Source organism: Maylandia zebra, linkage group LG2 (genome assembly GCF_041146795.1).
Source record: "Maylandia zebra isolate NMK-2024a linkage group LG2, Mzebra_GT3a, whole genome shotgun sequence".
In the NCBI taxonomy this organism is placed as follows: Eukaryota; Metazoa; Chordata; class Actinopteri; order Cichliformes; family Cichlidae; genus Maylandia; species Maylandia zebra.
The window spans coordinates 14,556,732-14,584,516 of NC_135168.1; the positions used below are offsets into that span (position 1 = coordinate 14,556,732).

The window sequence follows — 27,785 nt, forward strand, 5'->3', positions numbered from 1 at the left end:
GTTTGATACAAACCTGGTTTTTAATGCTGTGTCCCATTTACCTTGGAAGCCTGATTTTAGAGTTGGGAGTCACTTCACTACCCAGTTGAGCGCGTTGAAGGAGTAAAGTCGGAAAAGGAAGAAAAAATAGGGATTGTTTTGCTCTTTAGCCATTCGTGCATGTCTAGCATTACACCGTGGTGCTTGTTTTTTGGGGGGATAAAACTCAGTCTTTCCTCTCCATGTATTGTATTTAGAAACTCACAGTTGCACTTGTCAGTACAGATTGCTTATGCTTTACAGTGGCATTTACATTTGCATTCACTGCCACCGTCCTATATTCTTAAGTTGTGGTTGGTTGGACAGCTTCAATTTTACAAGTTGGAAATCCCAGTTGAGAACTTTGACTAGGAGAGCTGGTCACCTCGTGGTGTAGAGATTTGAAACTTAACAAATTTAGCCACTATGCTGCCCATTGCTGGACTAACTACCCTACCTTACGATTATTAAACTATTAAAACAGTTACTTATCGTGTTGTATTGACCACTCAATTCTTTGTTTTAACTTAATAATTTAAAGAATGAGCTTCAAACATCAAATTGTGGTGTGTGTTCCATAAACATTCAGTAATCGTTTTTTTTCTTGGTAAATTTACCAAAATTCATGCTTACTTTAAATCAGAAATTCTCTCATACTCTTGTACATACTCATAACTTCCCCTTAAAACCAAACAGATTGGCATTAAGGAAGCAACCATCACCTTTCCACAGTTTATTTCTTTTAAAATAATTCATACAAATGCATACAGTCACAAACGTATCTTTGTCAGGTTGTCAGTTTTGACCAAAAATAATGATATTTACTGTAGAATATAGATTATGTATACTGTATATTGCTACGCCTACTACTTTACCATAAAGGGGACCAAGGTAGGCAACAGTGGACTGTGTGTTACTACCAGGGATGGAAATTCAAGGAGCACCTCGACACTTAAAAAGCTCATCTGATGTGGCGCCCATCATTTTAATAAAGGAATGCTCGCAGTTTGTTTTAGAAAGAAACAAGCAGAAGACTTTCGTCCACAGAAAAAGAATGGCATCTTGTTTAAGATTCAAGTTCAAAACAGTTCAGCATGATGTTGAGGATTTTGGGGCTCTAGCCTGGCAGTACCTTCAGTATGAGGCGCCCCTTTCAGATATCGCTGGCAAAATTTCCATCCCTGATTGCTACGCTTACTACCTAACCATGAAGAAGACCAGGTAGGCAACAGTAAACTGTTTTTTTACTACTCAGCTGCTGGTAGGAGGGGATCAGAAAGCACCTTCACTCAGATGGCTGGTTAACATCAGCACGCGAGAAAAGGGTTTGGCAGAGTTTTACGCTTGCATGACACTGTACTCTTCTTGTTATGTGGGAATGTAACCTGTAAGAGATTTAATTTCTGAGAGATTGCTAGGCTAAGTTTGGAATCAGTTTCAATTTCAGGTGTTTATAGTTTCGTATTAAGTATTTTGTTAATGGCAGTCTTTGTATTGATGTTTGTGGAGAGCACAAGCCACCACCCCTCCTCCCAGTGCTGCTTTTTTAGACACAGATACAACCAACTCACATTGACACAGGCAGGCAGAACACCATATGTACACATAGACACGGAGGCCACAGAGAGTGGCTAAACGGTATACTCAAGGAAGGACCCATCTTGAAATGTTAAAGGGATAGTAGTCTGGATAAATGAGATTTTGATTTTATTTACTGACTTTGCTTTGAATTTTAAAATGTCCTAAACAGTATGAAGATTTCATTTGATTCAAGTTCATGCGCATGACTGTTTCTCATCTGTCAGTAAACGTTAACTTTGCTTAACTAGATGTGACATCTGGGAGTGAGTTTAAAACTTCAAATGAAAAGTTGAGTGTTTTGCAACTCTTCGGGCTGATTGGAGAGATCTATATCTGCAAGGGCAACTTCAGTAATATACTGACTTTGCAGCATGATGAACCATGACTCAGTGATTCATCAAACTGTTCATGCTCCATGACCTGCACATTTACTGTGTGTGATAGGGGTACTGTTGTATCATTAGACAGGACAAGATAAACATCCTTGTTTCTCAAAGTGCGGTCTGCTACAAGCTCTCAGTGCATCATTTTGTCGACATATATATTAATAGAGACAAGGAGATAAGTTCCCAGCCTTGGCATACCATTTTACCGCTTTCTTGCAGCCTTTCCTCCCACAACCCTCTTGATTTCGGTCAAGCATTTAGACAAGTCCCAAGAGCAAAGTCACATGCCCCTTAAACATAACTAACAAAAGCAAACATCAGTTCAACTTTAGCTCTTGTTAAAGTTCTTTTTCTAATGTAGCGGGACACGAAAAGGCAAGCAGGTAGAAAAACAAAAGCACTAAGTGGCATGAAAAAAGAATTTATAAAACAAAACTAAAAAAAAAGAACAAAAAGAAACAAAAAATAACTAATATACCAACTGCGGAAACTTACTCTCCTGAGATGGTGTGCAAAAAGCTGCCTCTTTTTGGGGGGGCTTGCTAATTTGGGGACATTAAAATAAAATAAAAACGGATATTGTATTCTCCAACTGGTTCAGCTACATAGAGAGATCACTTTTGCTTTTGTTAAGACTCGAATACAAATATCAGTATCTTCTTGCTTTAAGTCTAAAACTGTACACAGACAGGTTACATTCATTTTATAACCTACTAACTTTGCTTGTACATCAAACTAAGGAAAAGACACAGAAAAGAGAGAAAGACATAAACCCCGCCCCTCTAACTTTGGACACACTACAGTCTAAGACAGAGGAATTTGATCCTAGTTTTTTTCCCAAATCAACAGATAGTTATTGTTATGTTGTTGTTTTTTTTATTTACTTCTGGCACAGAATCTGAAGATCATCCAGCGATCGGAAGACCAACTTCTGGTCGGGGCAGCAGACAGCTGCCTTGCTCTTTAATTCATCACCACCTTCCTTGTCTTCCTCTTTGGAGTGTGAACCGGCTGTTGGAAACCAGTTGCCAGAGAGTTTTTGAATTGATTGTAATTGGGACTTCAACCGGTCAATCTGACACCAAACCTGATAACAATTGTCACTAGAGAACTTATCGCAATGACACCGGTTGCTGTGCCAACCACCACCAGTCACTAGACAACACGGGAACGTGTGTGTTTTGTGTTTGTGGAGGGGCTACAGCTGGTCATTTGGATGCTGCTCTCTGTCGCCCTCTGGTGGCTTCACTGTGTTCTGTCCGGGAGACGGGGCGTGAGGAGGGTGTGTGACGGCGGGCGGAAGGGTGTGCGCGATTGGCACGGCGCTCTGTACAATGCCTTCAACAGGGGGAGGGAGGCCGCCAGATGGCAAGTTCACTACTCCTGGGGGATACCTGGTGGTAACAGACATGGGGAGAGAATAAAATCTGAGAGAATAAGAACTGAGTCATCTTAAATGCAGTTAAACTAATATGATTAAAGGCATTTTGTAAATTCACTTATGCAACCTTAATAACTCACAGGGTAGTGTCTTAGAAAGGATTCACACCTTACTTGACAGTAATAACCCACACCTTGGGTCATATGACCTTCGATGACTCACATGATTACAGGGTGGGTCAGTAAATCTAAGGTCCAGCTCCAAGAGGACACCCCCACCAAGGTGGTTATTCAGTTCAAGCACTCAACAAAAACAAAGCTAAACACTAAACATCTTAGAATGGATAAAAACAGGAATCGCATAAATGATAAAAGAGTGACATAACTAGGGCTGTTCGATATAACGATATATATCGGATGACGATATAAAAACGTCTATCGTTTCATTTTACGCTATCGTTTGTTTCGTGGTGTCGCAAAATAAACTGTTTACGGCAACTTATGTCTAAAAATGTATCGTTTCATGTATCGGTTAAAACACTCGACTCCAGCTACATGACGCGCAGCTGGAAACACTTCACGCAAGTCGAGCTGCCCGAGATTCACAGAATTTACAGAAAATGTTACATTTTTGTGATTTATATCGTTATCGGACGATAGAATTCTTATATCGGGACATGAGATTTTGGTCATATCACACAGCCCTAGACATAACCATGTCCACATGTTAAACATTAAAGACCACTTAAAAACCCCATGGACACTTGACACTACTTCCGATTACGACAGCATGTTTGATTATTGTGTGTCGCTGTGGAATATTTAGATTTGCTGTACGTACAGAAATTTGGCCTCCATTTTTTGTGGTTTGCAGAAATCTGATTTGAATATAAACTAATAATTATAAGTGGGATATTCATTACCTTCTTCACATCACCAAACAGTGCTTTGCGTAGTAGATGTAGTGCAGTGTTTGGTAAGCTGAACTGTGTTGCTATTTCAGGATGTGATACACCCTGCAAGCACTTTTCAATACCCCAGCAGCCAGTGTTTTGTTGTGCTGACATTGCCTGGCTGAATTCCTCATGGCAGGCAGCGACGCTGTCTACCCATCAGTATAATTATAGACTGCCGTGTGACCTCTCTTATCGTGTATAGTCAGAGCTGTCATCACATCTGCGAGTACTAACAGACTGGAAGTCAACAGGGCAGCAACATGCTCCTTTAAAGCTCGAGTACATTTGAAAGACCAAAACAAACATCAACTGATGATTGTAGCTCTTTTACCCTGAAAGCTTAAGGGTTAAGGTTTCCATATAGTTGGAAAATATGTAGAAATATGCCAAAAGAAGGAACAACTAAAAACCCAGTCAAGTAATTGCTGGTTGATACCTGTATGCCCCATTGAGCTCAGGGTGGACGGTAGCTGGGTCAACACCTGCCCAGTGGTTGTTCTGGGTGAGGAACTCTTTATTGACGCAGTTCTTTAGACTGTCTGGGATGCGACCTTAAAGAAAAGAAAAATAGGATAGAAGAAAAGGAAAGAAGGCCCTTAAAATTCCTCGACAGGAAGCATGGAATTCCTTAAAATACCACTTTTTGGGCTTTTTTCATCAGAAATCATGCTGTCTGCTAAAGTTTGTGTTTCTGTGACCGTGTGTGTGCACTACCTGTCACAGCCCTTCGGATCTCCCTGGCTGCTTCCTCTCGCATTTCCAGTGATGCCTGTTCGCTGTACCAGGCAGCGTGTGGTGTGCAAATGAGATTGGGGGCATCTTTGAGCGGACCCTGACTGAAACTGACAAATACACAAGCAGTACAATCACTCTGAGCTGCAGCAAAAATGATTTTGTGCACCACAAAAGGCTTTTGTTTTGTGTTTATTGATGACCTATGCTGTGGCACAAATGTCATTCAATACCATGATATTATAAAATTAGTAAACATTCCTGTAAACTGCCCCTAATTCTTCATGGAAGTGAAGTAAGATGCTGCAAATATTCAACAATGATTTTGGTCCATAAGATATGAAACCATCGTGCAGATTTATCAGCTGCCAATCCATGATGCAGATCTCCCGTTCTATCACATCTCTAAGGAGTAATATTGGATGAACATCTGCTGACTATGGAGGTTATTTGAGGACTTGAACTGATTGCTATGTTAAAAAAAAAAACAGTTTGACATTATTTGAGTTTCGTGACATGGTGTGTTGTACTGCTGGAAGCAGTCATCAGAAGATGGGTACACTGTGGTCACGATAGGCTAGAGAGGGTAGGCAACAATGCTCAGCTAGGTAATGGCTTTCAAATGATGCTCACTTGACAGCAAGGGCCTAAAGTGTGCCAAGAAAATATTCCCCACTCCAATACAGGGTAGGGCGGATCCATGCTTTCAGAGCCTGACCCTACCATCTAAAGACTGCAGCAGAAATTGAGACTCATCAAACCTTCTATTATCTTCTATTATCCAATTTTGGTGAACCGTTGTGAGTTTTAGCCTCAGTGTCCTGTTCTCCTTCTGCTACTGTAGGCCATCTGATTCAAGTTTCAATGGGTTGTGCATTTAGAGACGTCCTTCTGCATACATTGGTTGCGCTGAGTCGTTAGTTGAGATTACTGTTATCATCCTATCAGCTCAAAGCAGTCTGGCCATTGACCTCTGACCTCTGGTATCAACCAGCCATTTTCTCGCAGAAAACTACCACTTAATAGATTTTTTTTCTCTTTTTCTATTTTCTGTCAGCCTTACAGATGGTTGTGTGAAATCCCAGCGGATCAGCGGTTTCTGAAATACGGGCACCAAAACCATGCCATGTTCAAAATCAGTTAAATCATCTTTCTTTAACATTCTGATGGTTGCCTTGACTGAGTTGCTGCCATACGATTAGCCGATTAGATATTTGCATTAACCAGCAGTTGACTACATACCTAATAAAGTGGCCAGTAGCACTGATGGAATAATTCATGAATTCATTAACGATAAAGTCAAATATAGCTAGCAGTTAAAACAGGAGGTTACCTGAAAGGCTCTGACTCATGAACATCCAGGGCAGCTCCACGTATCCTTCCCTCCTTCAAGGCCTGAGCCAGAGCCTTCTCATCCACCAGACCCCCCCTTGCTGTGTTCACCAGAAACGCCCCCTGACGCATCTTTAACACACACACACACACACACACACACACACACACACACACACACACACACACACACACACACACACAGTCAGTGATATATGTTCAGTTGAGCTTAACACCACATTTACATTTTAAGATCGGTGCCCCTGTACATAAAGACTCTGTGATATTAAATATGAAACAAATCCCTTTCAGTAAAGCTAATAAAAAAGAAATCACATTTTCTGCTCACAGTGCAGGATTTCCAGTAATATTTTATAGGCCTACACTGAGCAATTGTCTTTTCACTTATCCTCTCCCAGTTAGGGTAGAAGTGTTTAAAGCTAAAATCCTTTAAGGAGAAAAGCCAATATCTGATAGTCCTTCAGACGTGGTACAGAACCTCATTAATCTGTAAAATGGTGGGCTTCCCTGGGTGTAGGCTCTTTAATATTTATGGCTATGGGACTCAGTAGTTGATTTGAGGCCAAAGAAATCATTTATGCTTCAGTGTACCTGCTCAGTGTCGCGTGTGTTGGGCGATGAGTGCGAATGCCGATCTTTACCTGTTTGATGGTGAAGTCATTGATCAGGTGGTGGTTGTGTTCGTTGAGGCTGCAGTGCAGAGACACACAGTCAGAGTGGAAGAGCAGATCCTGAGGAAGAGAAAAAAGGAGCCACTTAATCCCAATCCCAACAGAAATGTTGAACCAGGTCCAGACGACAGTTACTGTTACTTTTCCACACACAGTGGTCACAGCACCATTGCAATAAATGCCTATTTGTCACGGCGGATTGTGGAGAAAGCATTCTCGTCAGCAAAGAGAATTGGAGACAAAGGATTTGTTTCCCTGTAAAAAGAGGATTTAGTCTGAATCCATTTAAATGCTGTGCTAGTGATGAGCTCTTATTGGTTAAATACGAGCTGAGTGGAAATTGTTTTTGGCACACACGCCAGGTGAGCATTGTTGTGTGACAGGTGCTTTGCTGATATTTGTGCAAAGCATTTTGCTCTGCTTCTCCTCATGTTCTGTCATGTGCATACTGTGACAGCTATAGCTTCACATTGATCTAAACACTGGCTTTCTACCAATTTTTGGCACTGTTGGGTCTCTATGTTGTCAACAATAGCCTTTATACGGTCAGAGCTGGGCTCAGGGGTCGTGCTCACATGTTAGTTAGGGGCAGGCAGTCAGAATAAAGTTAAAGGAAAAAGAGCTAAAACTGCCTGTATCACACAAAGCATGAACTGAGGAGATACACCAAAGCCCAGTATAAGTATAGGTAAGTATAAGTAAATATATGTATATATTAGTATTAGTGTATATGTATAAATAAGGATTCTTTCTTGTGAAAATCAGTGAAAACATGCAAATATGCAGATGGAAATGAGCATAGCACGTCCCCCTTAAAATCTGATTCTCAGTAGTAACTCACAAGCCATTGCAATTTTTCATTAAACGTAGCCCTTAAATCCACTCAAAATCAAATTAGCTGTGGAATTTAATTAGCTTTCACTTCTTTTATGGTCTCAGTGTCACATAGTGTATACGACCGATGCCTGTAGATGTCAAGGATGCAGAGGTATGAAAAGGCTGCCTATGAGTTTAACTTTCTATTGATCAAGATTCACACAGGACTAATGGACTTTTATTGTAACTTTGGCTCCAAAATTTGTAAAAAAATAATCATTATATATCAATCAGATAATAATCAATCAGAATAATCATTCTAATCTTTCATTAACCATTTCGATTTTCTCTCAAATGGTTGAGGAGTAAGGTGACGTGCACATGGTAAAATCTAGGCGGAGCTTATTTTTTCTATCTGCGTTCAGACAGGAGTACCCTGTTTGTGCTTCCACAGCATAAACAGTGATGGAGTTACCGTTTGAAAATAATGACTCCATGGAAAATAAACTGTTAAAAGATGTTTTGGGGTTTTTTTCTATTATACAGAAGAGCTGACAAAAGTGAAAAGAGGCTGATGTTTAAAATATAAAATGGTTTCACAAGTGTGTGTTTTACCTGTAGTGTGGTGACCCTTTGTAATCCCAGGGATCTTTCTACACCGTCAGCCAAATAAGGGTCATAGAAAATCACACTGAAGCCAAAGGCCTTGGCTCGCAGGGCTACAGCCTGGCCCACTCGACCTAGAAACACAGGAATACCCGCGGGCGTGGAATTACATTAACATCAATACTCATGCAGGGGCATTAGAAAAACTGCAAACATATAAAACCTATATATCTAGACTATATCCACGTGCATCTAATATTCCGCTTTTTGTCTTTTGCTAGCACAAATTACATACTGCGATTCTCTGACTGCTACCCACGTTTGCTCATTATTACTGGAAAAACCCTTTAGAATGTACATGGAAGAGATTTGCATTGCTTCTGGTTAATCCGCTTATATTTTATTGGCAGTAACCCCTTGCGAAGCCAATTTAGCTGAGCTAAGGACAAAACTAGAAACGACAGAACAAATGTTCGATCACTGGAAATGTAAAAACAAACAGACAGCACATTCTGACCAGCTGACCAAACATTGTACCTGCGTGTTAGTATGATCACTGTGAGCACCTCAGCATGCTGACCTCGGTGTGTATTGCTGAGCTCTGCTTCACATACGTTCGTCTTTGTTGTTACTCACCGAGCCCGATGAGTCCCAGGGTCTCTCCTCTGATCCTCGCTGCTCCCGATGCCACCTCACGGATCTGTTCCACACTCTGAACACGGGTCCCCTCCCGCAGAGCCTGGCACGAATACCAATTAGTTATTACACGCATATACAAGGCAGAGCACACAAACGTTACAGTTGAACATGATCCAGCTATACATCATAATATCTGGACTCAATGACCAAAGTCTAAGTCGTTTCAGGTGATAAGTCTAAATAATGATTTGAGGAACAAATCATTTTACTGTACCTTCTACATCTTACATCAACGTCTTTCAAATACAGCCACATTCTAAAGAAAATGAATGAACGTTTCAATTTTTCTGATTAGTAACTGTCGAAACTAAAATTGTGATAACCGAATGCACACCACTAACCAAGACATTTAAAATAAGTCGCTTAAATCCATTTAATTTGAGACTCTTTTATCAGCCACACGGAGCTACAAACCTGATGCAGCCAGGTGGTGCGTCGGTACAAGGTGAGGATGTGACACAGCGTGGAGTCTGCCGTTTCCTCCACGGAGGCGGCTGGCATATTACAAACAGCTATGCCTGTTGGACCAGAAAGCAGATAAGGATTGGTAATAGCTTTTAAAAACCATTTTGAGAGAGAAATAACGTTTGGTGAAAGCTATTTTTGTGGGGAAGTACGAGCTGAAGGTGTCAGCAGTTTTTTTTTTTCCTGTGCAAAATACAAAACTACTCGACACTTTAAAATGGAAGAGGCTCTCGGTAGAAGAAGATAAGGGAAGTTAGTAAAGTTCAGGCTGTTGCAGGAGCAAACTGAGTTTTAAAAAAGTTCTCCTTTTTTCTATTACAGATTTTTTGCAAACATGGCAACAGGAACTGGTAGCTAGGAAGCTTAAAATTTGACTTAATGTTTAGGTCATGCATTTACACAGCTTACAGTCGACTTTTTCGTGTTTCATATATTAAATTACTTTAAAAAATGTATTTAAAGGGGCCCTATTGTTCTAATTTCGAAAATGTCTTTACAGATCTGGCTCACTTCTCACACTCTTTAAGCCAGGATTCTTGTGATTGGCTGTTCCGCAAAAACAAAAGGTTTAAACACAAGGTGGGTGTTACTTCTGTGTTTATAGCAAGATCTGTTCCCAAAGCATGCAAAAAACTTTGTTTGTCTTTTTTATTTAAAATTTTGGACACATCAAAAGTTAACATCCATAGCTGCAAGAGTAAATTTACAATAGAAAGTAAGGAACAGCATAAGTGTGATGAAATTTGTGGTTAATTTTGGAAAAAGCATCTCTTTACTAAATGAGGCCACTCCCCCCCTCACATAGGAGAGACAGTGGGTCATACCAAAGACTGGATCGTTTTTTATTGAATAATAAATTCATACGCCAATGCTCATCTTAAGTATTTTAAAACATAAAATATAATAAGAAGCTGAACAAGTAACTTGGCTGTTGCAACAATACAGTAGACCAAATTGTCAGAGACGCTTCTTTCTTGTTAGATTACTAACAGGAAAATTAAAATCTGTGCCAGTTCTGCCTGTGTCTTTAAGACAGAGCACTGAAACAGCTGGGAAGAACTATTTTGCTATTATGCAAATATGTGCACGTATGTGTGCATGTTCCTACCAAGTTCTCCAGCAGATTTAATATCAATGTTGTCATAACCGCTGCCGATTCGGACGATGATACGCAGCGCTTTAAACTTCTCCAGGTCTTCTCTCATTAGAGTGATGGTGTGGTACATCAGCGCTCCTACAGCTTCATTTAGGACCTGGAAACACACACAACACAACATATAGAGCAAGTTAACATATAAGAAATTATTATTATTATTAACTTTTTTTCCTAAGAATTACATTTCATTGATATTTTGCCTTTTGAAGTAAGATTAAGATAAATTAAGATAAGGTGTCTGCAGACAGAGCCGACACCTTTTAATTGGTGTGATCTTTCTGTAATGTTGCCAGCCCCCTGGTTCATATGTGCGAGGGGATGAAAATGACATGCGGTTCAATTACAGTAAAGAAGCCCTTTTAATTACACAATGAGGTGGCTGCTTATTAGAGAACCAGAGACAGAGAGCAAGAGAAGGATTGCGAGGGAGGGAGTGCCATCTGTTTCTCCCACACTGTGGCCTACTGAGCGCGCTCACAGAGAGGGTGCGCCTGGCAGACACCCAGTACAAGACATAACCCTGCCAGACATACAAACCCATTTACAATCGTAGTGACTGTTGCAGAATCTGACCCACATTCAAGTTTGTACTTGATTTTTGTGCATCCCTTTTGTTTTAACATCATCTATTTAACTTTAGACTCTTCTCTTAGGTTAAACGTTTCTCATTGAGGCTAGAGTCTCTGCTCTGTGGTGGCCAGTGTGAAAATAATGTCTCATGCTTCCTGAATCACTCTTCTCAGTCTGAGTCTGGCGAATCCTGCCTTTGTCATCCTGATGGAAAAACCTCGTCATTCGGTATATTCAGTTGATTTTTTTTTTTGAGCACATAGCATTTCTGAATGTAGACCTGACCAACTGAAGGAAGCCCAGACATAACACTGCCCCAACAGACTTGTATGGTAAGCACTGGGCGTGATGGGTAAATCACTTCATCCACATCTCTTCATTCCCATCACCCTGAAACAGGGTAAATCTGGGCTTCTCAAGTCTCGTGAACTTTTTCCATCGCTACAATCTTTATCCTTCGGGACAAAAAGAAGCCTTTTTTTCCGATTACCCTCACTTTTTAAAGACTGTGTAGCTGTTTAGTCGTAATCCCTTGAGTTCTTCTGACATTGTGTGTGTATTGTTACCTGTTTCTTAGCTAAATCCAGATGGTGACTTTTTTGGGCTAGGCAGTATTATATTTCAAAGCTTTAAATTAAATCTTCTTTTTGGTGCCATTGCTTTACCGATTCATATCTGTTTAAGCATTCTAAGCCTATTAGATATGGCAGCATCATTAAGTCAGGAAAGCATGAAAAGAGAGTTTTAAATCACTGGTTTCTGAATTGGTTGACGTTGCTTTCATTATTCCTTTAGCCCATGGTGACAAGTTTCATGTCAGCTACTTGGTTATCTTTCTGTTTAATCCATATATGCAAAATTAGTAAAAGCAAACGCTTTACTTTGCCTGTTTTTTTTTCTGTTTAGCTGAAACACAAAAACATCCAGATAGAATTATAGAATTATTATTGCACTTTATGTGTACATGTTACTTCAAGCATGTTACCTTCTCGTGGATCTCCTGTGTGGACTGAGCGTCACAGAACGCTACAGTTGCTACGTCTTTTAGGATGGGCATCTCCACAGTGCAGTCTCGCCCGTCCAGCAGCGCCACCAGGGGGCGCGGATGCATGGGCCCGTTCATAATGGGGGGCCTGATGCCTAAAAACGCAAGAAGTGAGGGACAAAGAGTCAGATCGGCAGAACAAAAGAAGAAAAGAAGACAGGGAAGACATGGGTGGAAAAGTAGGCTGTGGTGCTGAAACACCACCAGTGTAAATCTCCTACAAAAGGAATGGGGATACTTGTTCTGTACTTCATTCAAACTTCCAGCGTTTACTTTTGTGTAGGAAATTTTAAAGCGAAAATAAGGATGAGGTCCCAGGCACACACGAGGCCGCGGCTGTATCTGCATCCCATAATGTTTCTGTTCTGAGGTGGTGGTTGCCATGCCAACAGTGACAATAGGCGTGGAGGAAAAAAAGCTGTTTCTCGGAGCAGCTGTCTGCCTGTTGCGGAGCTAATTCCTCTTGTGTGAGGTCATGTTTCACAGCTGTTTTTCTCCTCATAACTTTGAAATATTTCACTGTTTTTGCTTAATTACTGCTGACTTATGATTAAATTTGCTGACTTTATGAAACAGGCGGTAATTTAGAAGATGGATGAGGTGGGTGTCGTAGCTATTCTAGTAGAAAATAGCGTTGAAAAGGCAAATCTTGCTATATGAATTTAGTGTTATTAATAATGAGGAAAAACAACAGCCTGTGATAATGAAGAATACTTTTTATTCCAGCCTGTTCACAAGTCTTTATATACTGAATGTAAATGCTCATCCCCATGGACTCAGAGTGCATCTTGGGAGCTGCTTACTTGGAAAAAATGGGGCGGTGTTGATACGAAAATAACTAGGCATGCAGCCTGAAGCACTAGATTATATCTCAGTTGTTTATTGTGCAGCACATTTTGGATGAAACCAAGTGTCTCTTTATAAATATACAAGAAAAATGCAAATAGAAAAACATCGAAACATCGCTGAAAGGGGTAAACGTGCAGGTGCGTAAGGAAGTGCAACAGTTCGCAAGGGATAGAGCGGTTTGCCACGCGAGTCTCTGAAATCCGACTGAAATCTGTCAATAACCGAATTACAGCGAACTCCTCCTGCACCCCTGCCGCAGGGTGTTTTATTAAATCATGCCTAAAGATTAAACCATTACCCTGAGAGTGCTGCTGGGCTGTACAGGAGGAAAAATGGTATTTAACAATGAAGATATGCCAAATGACCCCACTAGTGGGCCTTTGTTGAAGTTATAACAAGAACAGGGGTTGATAGGAGGTGGATTTATTAGTTTTCCTTGAATATTCCTTCCTGCTGCATTTTCCTGCATCGTTTCCCTCCCTTTCTCTTTCCACATAACCGATGGAATAATTATTCCAGATGACTGAGGGCCTTACAGCCTGAGACAGAAGACATCTGAGGGACATAGAGATGCAGATTCTGAAGAAAGTCCTGGCTGTGTGTGTGTGTAATTGGGATTTTTTGACATGTAAAGTTTTGACAGCCCTCTGAAACACTGCAGATGAAATAAGTGCAGAGTTATGCCTGTTTTTGCTGATGCTGACAAACCCATCATTCATCGCTGACTTTTCCCCCCATCTGAGATGTGCAGTCTGACATCTCGAATAAGCAGCCTCCTCTGTCAGTTCACTCAAAATATTCCACTCAAAACTCAAAGGATACACAATTGACCTTCCCCGAGTTTTAGCGTGTTTTCCATTTGCATTACCAACATCGTGCAAAAGAAGCCAAGTTATTAAACCAGTCATTTAAATTAAACGAAATCAAGATTCCAGGGTCTACGCAATACTTTGCATGCCAAGAATCCCTGAGAACCGTACTTGTGGACAGAAGTTTGGCAGCTCCTAACTTATGAATTAGTTTGAGAAATCTGAAAAAATAACACTCTTCTCCTGGCAGCTACAGCTTCACCGAGAGCCCAGTTGAAGCTCATTGTCATTTTGGGTTTTGCTGCTGTTTACTTGTTTTCTTGTACTTAAAGGCTGCGTTTCTCTACTTCAAACTGTGAGTTCATGCTTTTCAGATTATTGAAGACAGAAACATGGGGCGGGGGGGAAGAAGCAGAATGAATGCAACTTTCAGAATGACTGAAACATAAAGGGACTTTCCAATTTATTAAACCTTTTGAGTAATGCAACATGTTTTTTGAGGTTGCATCCTGTTGTTGGAGAAGTCGGTGTCCCAACCTTTCCTGCAGCGGATTGATTTCTTCCTGTGTGACTGTTTTATGTTGCTGCAAAACAGTTCAGAGAGACACCTCTGCTCTTTGATTTGGAGTGATGTCTGAGCCTGACCTTTAGCACTGATGTTTTGATTATTTAATCTTTGTTGGCTTTCTGTTAACACTGGAAATTTGCATTTAACATTAATTACATTTGGCCAGGAACTGGTTGCTGCTTTGATCTTTTTTTCCCATTTGCTTCACTACAAGATGAGGACTGTGTTGTATTTGTAACCACTAGGAGTAAATAAGTGTAACTGTATAATTAAGAGAAAAGGGGCAGACTGGGGGAAAACATCCAATTAACTTCTATTTATAAAAGTATGTATGATGATGGATGATGATTTTTTTCTCATGTGAAAGGCCCACCGTGGGAAGTAAATAGGTCATTAAGGTTGAAACTCTGTGACTTTCTCCCCCACATACTTGCAGCAGTTTTCACTGGTGTGCATGCATGAGGAAGTAATGTATGCAGCGGTACATTGCATTTCAGCTCGTACGTCTCATTAGGCTGCAGCCATTAGAGTTCTGCTGTGACACAAAATAAGCTTTCACAGTCTATATTAAGAAAACCGATACAAGGGGTCTGCGTTCAGTTTGTGTCTCGTTTGATCCGTCTACCGTTAACTTTCCCTTTGTTTAAAGCAGCATAGTCGCGTGGTTATTTTTAAACTAGCACGCTATAAGTGCATGACAAAATACATAGAGAGACGCTTCGCTGTCGGGAATTTAACACCAACAGTTGTGTTCAAACACGTTTCAGTTTTGGTTTCATGTGGTATGAAGCTGTCGTGCAGCCACAACAGAAGCTCAGCTACTTGTACGTGAGCTAAAACTTGGTTTCCACCTCAGTTTTGCCCACAGCACGTTCTCCTGGTTTAATGTGGGCATTTCCTTCATACTTCCACTGATAAAAAAGAAAAGCAAGAGCACTCAGAAGCTGCACGGCGACAAAGAATAGCTCCCAACATCGCGCGACCCGTCACTCGACTTCTGCATTGTCTCTTAAATCTGCATTGTCAGATTACAGCATGAAACTTGATCTGATGAAGCAGTCCAGTGAGGTGAAACTCAAATCTTGCACATGGTGCCTTATGTGGCCTGCTAAAACATCAGCTATACCTAATAGGATTTGCCTGGAGGCCACTGCACTTACACATCAATATAAAATCTATGGTGCACAGCTTAGAAAATGGAATACAGCGGCAGCGAGAAGAATTACGGCACCGCGCTGCTCAGTTTTTGGCACTGACATGGAAAAAGTAGTAGTAACTGAGCAGACAGGATTTTCATGAAATCTTGTCATTCTGGTATTATTTTTATGGGGGGGGTTACAGAGATTCCAGACATTTCTCCAGCACACACTTGGTCAGACTGAGGGAGGAAATAGCTCTCATTCCAGCCCCATGAATGACCTTGGGAGTACCAGCACTTCAGCCTGCTGAGTAGTACTAGGCAATAAAACACTGCTTTATTCACTGTCTCTGTCTCTTCCCCCACACTCACAAACCACAGCAGTGCCCTGTAAATATTAATCCTCCAACTCAAATGGTCATTATTTCTTGGTCTTTTTTTATTACTGGTATTTTTCTCGCTCTCCCGTCACTTTAAACACTCATTAAATCCTTCATTATATTAAATAATTGGCCAGACTTCCAGTTCCCTAACTGTAAACGCTTATCCCTCTCCTTTCCCTCTCTCATTATATTAAATACTCCAGTAATCTCTCACTCTGTCTTTACCTCTCCCGTAGCCCCGGGGCTTGGTGACTGCTGGGGGCATTCACGGTGCAAACAGGCCTCTTGACAGCCAGAGCTTCAGCTCTGCTCGTGCTTTTCCATCCAGCATTTCTGAACAAGTACTCTTTAACTCAGATGCACAAGCATGAACAGTAGACATTTTGAGTAAACGCAGCAAAGCAGTGGTAGTGATTTGCAACTTGGGAAAAGCGAAAACAATGAAAGTTTTGTTCATTGTTCACTATAATACAATAACCATCTGTACAGTAACAGTTGAGCCTGGGGAGGGGGGGCAAGATCAAATGACATCATGGATATGAAAATAGGCTCCATCCCAAAGTAGCAAAATGATGGTAATGCCATTTGATTGACATTTAGAAATTGAAAAAGCATCTGCCAGTGACTGCTGGGACTGCAGCACGAGAGCCAATGGGAAAGCCCTGCGGCCTGCCTGCATCCAGCTGTCATTGACCAGCTCTTAGGAACAGCTGGATTTTTGTCCCCGAGGAGGGACACCGTGTTTTCACACTGTCAGTCAACAAAGACAATTAAAAGGATCAGCTAATTTCATGCGTTTTAAACGTACAGGTCAACGGGACGTCGGCCAGCCTCGATGCAGAATGATCTGCCAAAACAAGCTGCAGCGGACCTGATTTTTCCCACAAGAACATGCACTCTAGTAACAAGGGTAAACCGCTCCGAAGCATCTGTAGGGCTTCCTCTGTGTTGAACTATTAGTCAGCTGAAAAAAGGTCATAACTATTGTTACAGTTTATTTATTAAGCTATAAGCTAAGAATAGTTAGAAGAATAGTTCCCGTTTTCTTCATTTCAATATTTAAAAACAAATCTTCACATTCCTTTTCCTCGTCTGACTACATTCAGCTCCAGCAGATCAAGTGTTTTTATTTTTCACTGTGCGAGCGAGAAAAAGGAAAGGAAGAAAAGCGGGGACGACATCGCTGTCGGCACCTGTGATCGCTCAAGTCGCCTGCAGCCGTAGAAACCAATCATCGAGCCACAGCATGGCTGATTTATAATGCTACTGGCTCTTGTGGCGTGCAGCAACCACAAGAGCCCCCGTATCCTCCTTCTCACCCCTTCAGTGTTCGTCTCAACATCTCTTCATCTGATGTTGCCTCATTTTTTGGTCTCCATCTCTCATTTCAGTCTCACTTCCCCAGGCTTTCTTCATCTCCCTTGCTGTTTTTCTTTTTTTCTCCCGCTCTGCACAACTCCCTAGCAATTCATAAAGGCGTGCTTTGTATAATAGTTGTATTTATATTGCTAAAAAGCGGGTGAATATCCAGGAACAAAGTGTTCAGGGGTGGCTTGATGTTTCTGTCTTTCGTCTTTCTCCCCCTACCCCCACTTCAACTCCCAGGAAGGAAAAATAAGAAGACAGACATATCCATCACCACTGGTCCTCCTTCTTTCATGGACTCACACACCTACACACTAACACAGGTATTACACTTTTGCCTCGTCAGTCAGTGCTTTTGGACATGACTAATATACAGTGATGTATGACACACACAGGTGCTTACACATAGAAACGATCACCATGCAGGGCTCTCATTTGCAGGTATGGTGTCAGCAAAGCAGTTCAGGTTTGTCAGGTCTTTGTTCTCATAATGAAAGACACCAGCAGCAAACCAGCAATAACATTTGACAGCAACTCAGTAATGGCAACCAGTTCAAAGTTTGATGAGGCAGGCTATAGTTCCAGTTGTGCTATGTGCCTATACTTTAAATATTCCAGAGACTAGCTTAATAGATCAATAAATTGTAATTGTTAAAAATAATTTATTATTGGAAGCTATTTCTGCTGGAAAATATTTATTTTACAATTGTGAAGTCAATCATTTTCAATTTGACATGACTTAGGGTTCAATTTCCAGATTGCCACGAATGTCACAAGTACCCACTGTTTGTTTGCAGGAATTCATAAACTGTTTATAAGTACTGGCTTAAACAGTATTTGCACTAGAGGAAAAAAATACATTTATAAGGCTGTAACTGGATTATTGTATGGCTGCTGGCCTGTTACATTGGATTAATTGTTAATATACATTTTTTTAAAATCACAGTCACTTTGAAGTTTCAATTGGATTGGGTCAGTTTGGACACTCTGGTGTAAACGCCTCCCCGTAATGGACTATTAAGGCTATGAAGCATTTACTGCATTTAGATTACGGGTTTGTTGAAGTGCGGGGACCCGCAGGGGGGCGTTTGAGCAGTTTCAAGGGTATTCCCAGCAAAAGGAAAAAAGGGTTTAGTTTCACACATTGCACCGTTTATTTGAGCTGAGCTAAAATAACTGCTTAAAGTGCTGTTTGGTCGTTTTAAAGAGGCTGCTAAAGCCATTTTACAGGTATCATCTTAAAAGTTATTTAATCTGCAGGTTTTACCCCAATCAGACTCACTTGACAGTGTTGACATATAAATTAATAACGAGTATGCACGGACTCATCATAATGCAAAGCTGCTAATTACCTACCATAGCTGAATTATAGCCTACCTGCTAACTGTTGTTTTGGGGTGGTAAATTGTAGGTCTGTTGGTTTTTTGTTGTGTTTTGTTTTTTCTGTACTCGTCTTTTGATCTTGCCACTTTGTCTCAGTCACATTCCCCCCTTTGAACAGCCCTTCTCAATAAAAAACGAACTTGTCAAATGCAGCTAGCAAGTATTACATAAGGCTAACCTTGACTGAATAAAAGAGTGAGATGTATTAGTTCTGACTGGCACATCTTTCACTATTGATTCCCATTTTAGTTCAGTCATTTTTCTGTAAGCATTTGACATAATAGACCAAGCATCTTAATGGCTCTTAGTGCTACAGTCTCTTTGCTGAGCACTTTATAGATTTCTAAGTGCTGTAAATTACACCTGAGGAGATTCCTGCCTTTTATATGGCAGTAGTGCAGTATAAAAAAACCTGTATTTGTTTTCATAAGTGTGTGAAATGGTACTGGAGCCCTTATTTCACATTCCAACATAGATGTGTAGTGACTTGTAATCTAATAGCCGTTTCAGATTACTCTGGATTTCTCTAAACTAACAACATGCCACCACATGAGCGGTTTCCCTCGATTTTTGCCTTTGACATTAGGCGTCTCTCAGTGGGAAACTGCCTGGAACTATAACAGTCGTGTTTACAGTGTAAAGGCCTCATGGGATGCGTTTACCAACATTCGATTTTTTGTGTTTTACCAGCAGATCTGGTTTAACATGGTTTTAGAGGGGTGTCACTCATCTAGGCCTTCATAATCAGCTCAGACACGATACAACACAGAGATCAGAGGCTCCCCTGCCTTCAGAAAGATGAATCAATCAATCACCTGAAACTGCAAGCTGATTTTACAGCACCCTTTAAAGGTTCAGTGCTTGTCACCGTGCACTGAAACAGACCCCACGACCCAATCAGTGTCACGATTATTGACTGGTGGAGATTTGTGCATGAGCGTCTTGAAAAGGACAAACCTTGCTGAGCCACAGTCATTTAGTCCTGTGACCTTGGATTCTCAAGCTGCCGGCGTGGATGTGGAGAAGATATCTGCCCAAAGCGAGGGGCAATAAAAAAAGGGTGGGGGGGTAGTAAGATAATAGCTGCAACTTTAATCTTTGATGTCATCAGGAAAAAGAGCCTGCAGCCTCTTGATGACATCAAATAATGTCTGCTTTCTTTGAAGAAGAACTGGATTCACAAATGCAGATTTAGCTGATATAATAACTCGATAACACGGGAATGATCGTTTATCTTCACACCCTCATCCTCCTGCTCGACACCCGACCCCCCTCTTCCTCCTCCCCTCCCACCCCTTTCTTATTCCTAGCAGCCCTACCTTGATCCCATTTTCTAGAACAGTCTTTTGCAGCCCCTATCATAAGGTGCATCTATTACCTGTGAATCCGGCTGGGGGCATGCATGTTTATACTTGAATATGTGTGTCACTTTAGTTCCCTTTTATGTCTGTGAGTGTGTAAGTGTGCTTGCACGTAAATTGTGCGCACACTTCAGTGAAGGCAACCACTTTCCATTAAAAGAAGCACAATGAAAGGCAAATATGTGTCATGTCCTTGCTAGCCCTCGAAGGAGAGGGAGATCTATTTCTGTCACCGCAAACAGAGGTGTTCAAGCAGCTTTCAATAGCAGAGATTTGCCTCTTCGTGCACATACACTCACTCACGCACAAACACACACACACACAGATCTTTAGAGAAAGGACTAACCATTCTTGTGTGATGAGAGCGGCTGAGCGATTAAGGAAAAACAAAAGATAACAGTGTGAGTGAATTAAGAAGAGAAGGAGGAGGAGGAGACGGAAAAAGGGAGAGGAAGAGAGAGAAGGGGGAGGGGAGAAGGAGGCAGAATGATCTACACTGAGTTCACAAATATTGGCACACACACACTCATACACACACACAGTGATATGCAGTTCCCACATAAAAGCAGAGTGCTGGTTGTTTACCTAAAGGCATGCCTTTGTTGAGGAGATGTGAGCTTCCCATGGTGTGTTCCCCAGCCGGCCAGCACACAACAGAAACCTACAGTCTTCACACAGCAGACATGAACAGGAATCCAGTCAGCATATGGCGGCTGTGGCCAGCTACCTCGCTTCCCTTAGTCCTTCTCCCAGCCCCTTAGTGACAAGCATACACATGTGCTCCCCCTCTTTTCGCTCTCTCTCTCTCCCCTCCCTTCCGTCCCCTTCGCTCGCCTGCTCTCTCTATCTCTTACCCCTCCCTCCCCGCTGTCTTTAGGTACCTCCCTCCCCTTCCTTTCTCACTTTCTAATACAGAAAATCTCTCTGTCTTTCCAGCTCTCTGTCACCAAAAAAAGAAGCACACACAGTTTGCAAGAGCTGCTGCGTTTATGAGAGCGGGAGAGTGCAAAAGAGATGGCGGGGGGGTATATAGCATAGAAAAAAAGAGAGAGCGATAGGGAGAGCAGGAATGGGGAGGAGCTAACGCGGGCCAAAATTCATCTTTTGTTTCCTGAAAGACGACAGGGAGGAGGAAAGACGAAAGAAAGAAGAGTTGTGCAATTTCAAGGCTGAAGCAAGAGAGGAAAAACTAGTTCTCTGTGATAAAAACGAAACTATAACAAAACTTAATTTGAATAATGAGGAGACAAGTTGTAACACTGCAATCAATGTGTGCCTTTAGTAACACCCGTTTAATCACCATCTTTGGTTTATAAGTTTACTCTTGCGTTGTGTTTGTTTGAGAACATTCAAACTTTTTATTTTTGCGAGGGATTAGTTATATTTTTGACTTAACCCACTTCCATGAGTAATGCACACTTTCTATATGGGTAAATACACTGTGCTTATGCCATGCATGAATACAGGTTCATGTTTTTATATTTTAAGGAAGTTACTTGAGGAAGTCAGTGCTGTTAGTCTACCCCGCCTTAAGTAAGCGTATGAAATGTGCTGATTGTGCTATAGTTCCTTGTTATATACGTTTAGCTTGTTTTGCTTGGCTAAATATTTAACCTGTGACAATGATTTCCTCCAGAAAAAGAACATTAAATTTTATAAGTGAAAAGTTCTTATTACTGCATTATGGTGTTTCTTTATTAAATCATCCATCTATTTAAAAATAAAATGTTACTATTCTATTACTATTACTATTCTTTCTAATTATCTTGTTTATGTGCTGTCCTGGCCACTTTATTAGGCACACCTTCCTACTACCTAGTTGACGTCTTCTTGCCTTCAGAACTGCTTTTTGTATGGTGTAGATTAAAAGATGCTTAAATCCATATGAATTTGTTGGTTGAACATTCATAATGTAAAGTTGCTCTACTGAATTGCCGATATCCTCCCCCGCACCATTACACCACCACTGCTAGCCTGAACCATTGGTATAAGGCAGGGTGGATCCATGCCTTCATGTTATTTACAGCAGACTCACCAGATCAGAGCTTCATTTGTCCAATTTTAGTGAGCCTGTGTGAAGTGTAGCTTCAGTTTTCTGATCTTTGCTGACTGCATTAGTACCTGGTATGGTCTTCTGCTGCTGCTCTGCTTTAAGGTTCAAATATGCTCTTCTGCATACCTTGGTTATAATAGGTGATTATTTGAGTTCTTGTTGCCTACTTTCTCTGACTTCTGTCATCAACAAGGCATTTTCAGCCAGAGAACTGCCACTCAGTCCATATTTTTTCGTTTTTGGACCATTCTCTGTAAACCCTACAGATGGCTATGTGGAGAAATCCCAGAATATCAGCAATTTATGAAATATTCAGACCAATCTTTGTGGTGCTAACAACTAGGCTGCATTCAATGCCACTTAAAAATCACCTTTCTTCCTCATTCTGATGCTCGTTTTGAACTCTGTATACCTAAATGTACTGAGTTGCTGTTGCATGAAATATTTGTATTAATGAGCAGCTGAACAGATGTGCTTAACAAAGTGGGCAGCGAGTATATATGTCCTCGCCATTTTTATCATGTTATTTTCTGTTGATTCCTTTTGCGCATAAAAACTAAGCCTTTAAAGTAGACCATTATCAGAAGGAGAAATCTTATCAGTGATGTAATATGGCCGTTCTCTCCTTCATGCTCTATTGTTCCCTAATAATACCTCATAGGTGTGTCCAAAAATGCAAGCAACAGCTAGTGTGTCATCCAATTAGTCTCCAATTTTCCATCTGGGTGCTTTGGTCTGGTCACCGACAGTAAATACCTGTCCAGACTGACTGCAGTGATGGCTTTAGAGCTCATCTACACATTAGCCACTTGATAACGGCTGTGATATAAGCGGCCTCAGACGCCCCTCTAACTGCCGGCGCCTAACCTAGTTTAACAGCAATGATGGTTACATCACACGCTCACTATTGGTAAATGTCACAGACAGCCAGTGGGCGAGTTGTTCAAATCCAAAAAGAGGCAGAGGGTTAGCGAAACTGTTGTTTTCAACACCAGCATTTCCTCCCATCATTCCTTTCATGCACTGTTGAATTGTTTGAAACAAAATTAAAAATGAGCAGTACCCTCCTCCCTTACCTTTTTCCCCCCTTTAGTTACACAGTGAAGTGGACCATACATGGCTCTGGGCCACTGCCTCTTTCTTTAAATAAAATAACCCAACCTCTTTTTTCTGGCCCTGTTTCAAAGAACTATGATGGAAATTACGTCGACTCCAAATTTTCCAAAGGTAAACATAGTAAAAGGAAAAAAACACAGTTTAGACAAGACAACGCTAAAAAAAAACGAACAAAGGAACGAGCTGCAGATTGCCTCATATTTGCAAATATATGAGGCACGTATATATGAGTAGCCTTGACATACTGAACCAGAGACCTGTCAACCGTGACAATTGATGTACTAAAACACGTTATTTTGGCTGTTTTGGGTCCTCCTGGCTTTTTCCACAACACTTTCATGCTTATTTCACACTGCAGCACCGAACAGTGGCAAGCGATGGCATTTTCTGAATGTTTCTCTTGTAAAGCTTGACTTGAAGTAATCTTTTCTATCGCAGCCAGTAGCAGCAGCTGGCGGGAACAGACCTGAGACGCTTTCTAACTTAAGAAACAAGGTTTTCCACCTCTGCACTGTAAACATGTGTAACTAAATGTGTTTCTGATCAAATTTGCGACGAGGAAAAGCCCACGAACCAACGTATAAATTAGGTGCAAATTGCAGCAGATACTTTAAAAATTTGCTGTGGGATTAGGAGGTTTGTGAGATTTGCTCCACACTGCAGAATGTATCAGCCACTTGCTGTTTCAAGAAGAAGCACCCGAGCTGTCTCGTATTTTAGTATCATAACCGTGATATATTGAACTCAACAAATTATGCCAGTTAGTAGTTAAACTGATTAGTAATTGAGAAATGTCTCTCTGACACATCACAGTTGCATGTATCCTATTAAAAGGAATGTGTTAGGTGCTCGAGGTCTCAGACCAAATGCAAACTGACATCCCTGTGTCGACTAGAGAAGCAACAGACGTGTTTATCTTGTTTCTGAGGCTGACAGCGACTTCAGCTAACATACGAGAGACAAATATTCCCCAGGAGATGGAAGAAATATGAAGCATATTTGGTGCTTCTAAATAAGGACAGAGAAAGGCGACACTGCGGGGATATCTGAACTGTTCAAGCTCCACAGGGAGCAAGGAGGAAACAAAGGGGGGTGGATGGGTAGTAGAGAGATATAAGGGAAAAAAGAAAAAATAGTTTAAAAGAGATTGAATATTTAATGATTTTCAGGAGGGAAAAGGTGAAACAGAAGAGGGAAAGAACTGGGGATAGACTTCCTTTGGTTTTTCCTGTTCATCCTCTCTCTCTAACTGCCTTCACCTCGCCTGCATCTGCCCTCCTTATCTGACTGTGATGATTTTTATCATCTTCCTCTCCCAGTTTCTATCTTGATCTTATTCACACTCCATCAACCACCACGACACACTCCACCCCTACCCCATTCCTCATTCCTGCATTTCTCTCTCTCTTTTTCCCACTCTCAGGCGTTCTCACCATACATCTCCACCCTCCCACTCCTTTTCTCTCTATAGTCACTGCAGCGTGTCTAATGGTTCGGCTCCTCAGCAGATCCACCACGCAGAGGCCAGGCGAGCAGACTGACGCCTCCCAACCACTGGCCTTATCAAGACTGACAGCGAACTAGACCCAGAGCTATCGCTAACACACACACATGCTCACTCGCACAAACAATTGCAAAGATACACGCCTGCACATCCACAAAGACACAAGCTTAATAAATGCACACTCATGCAAGACGAACGTACTGACACTGAAAGGCAGGTACACGGAAATAATATTTCTGCAGCACACACAAACAAAAGGATGCCTGCGACACTTAAATGCACTCACGCGGACAACTAAACGTAAGGCAGCTGCATCGCATTGAAGCACACATGCAGACGCAGGCACATACAGACACACGCATGGGCAACAAATTGGATTTATGGATGCTGACAGTGAGCTGCAGAACAATGTGGATGCCACTACAGAAGAGAGTAGATACTGCAGAAACAATCTAATCTACTGTAGGTGGAGATGGGTACCGCAGGCGTGAAGAATCCAGCCAACATGTAGAAGGGAAGGAGGGAAGGAGGGGGGGCGAGATGAGTGAAAAGAGGCTGACTAGGTGGGACCAACGGGAGAGATTAAGGAACAGAGCGCTAGAAAGGAAAAGGAAGGGGGAAGAGGAAGTTGAGGAGTGCAAAAGGATGGGCACAGTAAGAAAAGAATAAAGGAAGTAGTCAAGTAGTCTCTTTGATTCTGGCCTGAAACTTGTGCTGTGTTATCTTCCTGTTTCATTCAAGGAGTAGAAAAGAACCTATTTGAAAACTCAATAACAGTATGAGAGTGTGAGGTTAAAAATGAGAAATGCTCCAATGTCTGATCAGCATAACAAAAATCAGTTCTTACTGGATGAGCTGCTTTCTTGAGCTGTTTAATAAAAGAGGAAATGGACTCTTTTAGATGTTTTCATTATGCTAAACAGCAGACCAAAACGTAAAGATTAGAACCATGCATCTGGGCTCAAACAAGGCTGTGTGAGAGTGGTTACAAACTGGATACTCTGACGCTCTAGTGGCTGGGACACCGATCATGTTATACCTTGATCATATACAAGCACAGACAGCTCGAGGCGCAACGGCCGAGCAGTCATTCCTGTTATACTTCTTGAAGTCTGCCGCCTGGGGCGCATGGGTAGTTGGTGCATTGTTATGTAAATCCTCTGCGGACATCTGCAGAGACCCTCGCTGTCACCGTTTACATCTCTCGGACCCAAGTGCTTATAAGTGGATGTAGAAATAATAATTGGGCACTGGATGATTTAAAACCCTGTAAGCTGCCAAAAAAAGATATAGGAGAAGAAAGCCTGTTCTCTAAAAAGAACATGGCAGCATGTTTGGAAAAGAACAAACAGAACATATTAGCACAAACACCTTATACCAGCCGTCAAGCACGGTGGTGGACGGGTGATGATTTGGGCTTGTTTTGCAGCCACAGGACCTGGACACTTTGCAGTCAGAGAGTCAACCGTGAACTCCTCTGAATACCAAAGTGTTCTCGAGCCAAATGTGAGGTTGTCAGTCCGACAGCTAAAGCTCGGCCCAAATTGGATCATGCAACAGGTCAGTTATCCCAAACACAGACGCAAAGCTACAACAGAATGTTTAAAAAAAGAAAATAATCAAGGTTGCAACCCGATTGAAATGCTGTGGTGGAACCATAAAAGAGCCGTGCATTAACAAATACCTGCAAACCTCAATGAATTTATTTAAGCAATAATGTGAAGAAGAGTGAGACAAAGTTCCTCCACATCAGTGTGAGAGACTGATAAAGCCATACAGTAAATAAATACTTTAAATTATGCAAGCTGTTGAGACAAAGTGTACTAAGTTTTTAGTTTTTCACTGAGATACCTGTAAAATTGTTTGTTCTTTACACAAGATTATTGTATTTTAACCGTGTTATTAATGGTGATCTATTGGATTTTGTTTAGATTTTTACCTATTAGGCTCCTTTGTGTCATTTGTTATATTGTATTCACTTCATTCAGCTTTTCTACTTTATTTAAGTTATTTTGTTATAGATTGTGTTTAATGTTTTAGCTACAGTAAAACAGGGGTTTTGCAACTTTTGCATGAAGTGTCCTATCTAAGCTTATTAATATTAATTTTTGGGACTCACAGTGGTTTTGGCTCTTAATACCTCACATACTTCACTGATCATATGCGCTGAGGAGTGCACAGCCCTCTCAACACTTACGTTTAAAGACTCGCTCTCTAATCGGCTCCCTATTTATGGTTCATAAGGATGTTTTAGATGCTGTATTTGTCATACGATGAGAGCTGATACTCAGACTTTTTTCTATATAACCAGCAGCAACATGTAAAAACCCTTCTGGGTAGAATTCATCGAAGCAGTAATCCCCACGTCTCTGCAAACATCTTACTTACTAAACAACAACCCTTTCACAGAAAAATAAACAAATTCTTACATTCACACACAACCAAGCCTTCATACTGTTAAGTACACAGAGGAAGGGGGGGGGGGGGTTGTTTCACCCTTATTAGCTTGGCACAGAGTTATCTCTTCAGACCTTAAACACACTACAGAATAGCCGCTGTTATCACACAAACCTGCACACACATACATAGACACACACAGAAAATTACACACAGGAAGTCTGTGATATGGGGCCAAAAATACATCACAAACCTTGCATCACCTTCCTCTCAGTGTGTCCACTCTTCCACTGTGTCCCAAAGCTGGGTGGAGGTGTGTGTGTGTGCGTACGGGAGGTGTGGCATGCAGTAGATAATGGGCCAATTGTAAGTGATTAGAGTTGGAGCCAACCAATCAGCACAGCCTGGTACTGGACTGTGGCCAA

At 41.3% G+C, this 27,785-nt stretch overlaps 1 protein-coding gene across 2 annotated transcripts; it reads right to left on the bottom strand.

The window, feature by feature from the left end:
• Positions 1–736: 736 nt before the first annotated feature.
• Positions 737–27,678, bottom strand: LOC101482142 (C-terminal-binding protein 1). 2 transcript variants are annotated; one of them, XM_024803966.2, is made up of 11 exons: positions 27,614–27,678; positions 12,375–12,529; positions 10,772–10,916; positions 9,613–9,716; positions 9,136–9,238; positions 8,509–8,633; positions 7,048–7,137; positions 6,387–6,517; positions 5,036–5,163; positions 4,758–4,872; positions 737–3,379 (listed from the first exon to the last, which is right to left on the bottom strand). In XM_024803966.2, exons 1-11 carry the CDS (start codon positions 27,618–27,620, stop codon positions 3,184–3,186), a joined length of 1,299 nt encoding a protein of 432 aa, XP_024659734.1. In that variant the 5' UTR covers positions 27,621–27,678; the 3' UTR covers positions 737–3,183. The 2 variants fall into 2 exon arrangements, with proteins under 2 accessions (XP_024659734.1, XP_004553657.1); XM_004553600.3 differs by lacking the exon at positions 27,614–27,678 and adding an exon at positions 20,876–21,273.
• Between the last annotated feature and the right edge of the window lie 107 nt (positions 27,679–27,785).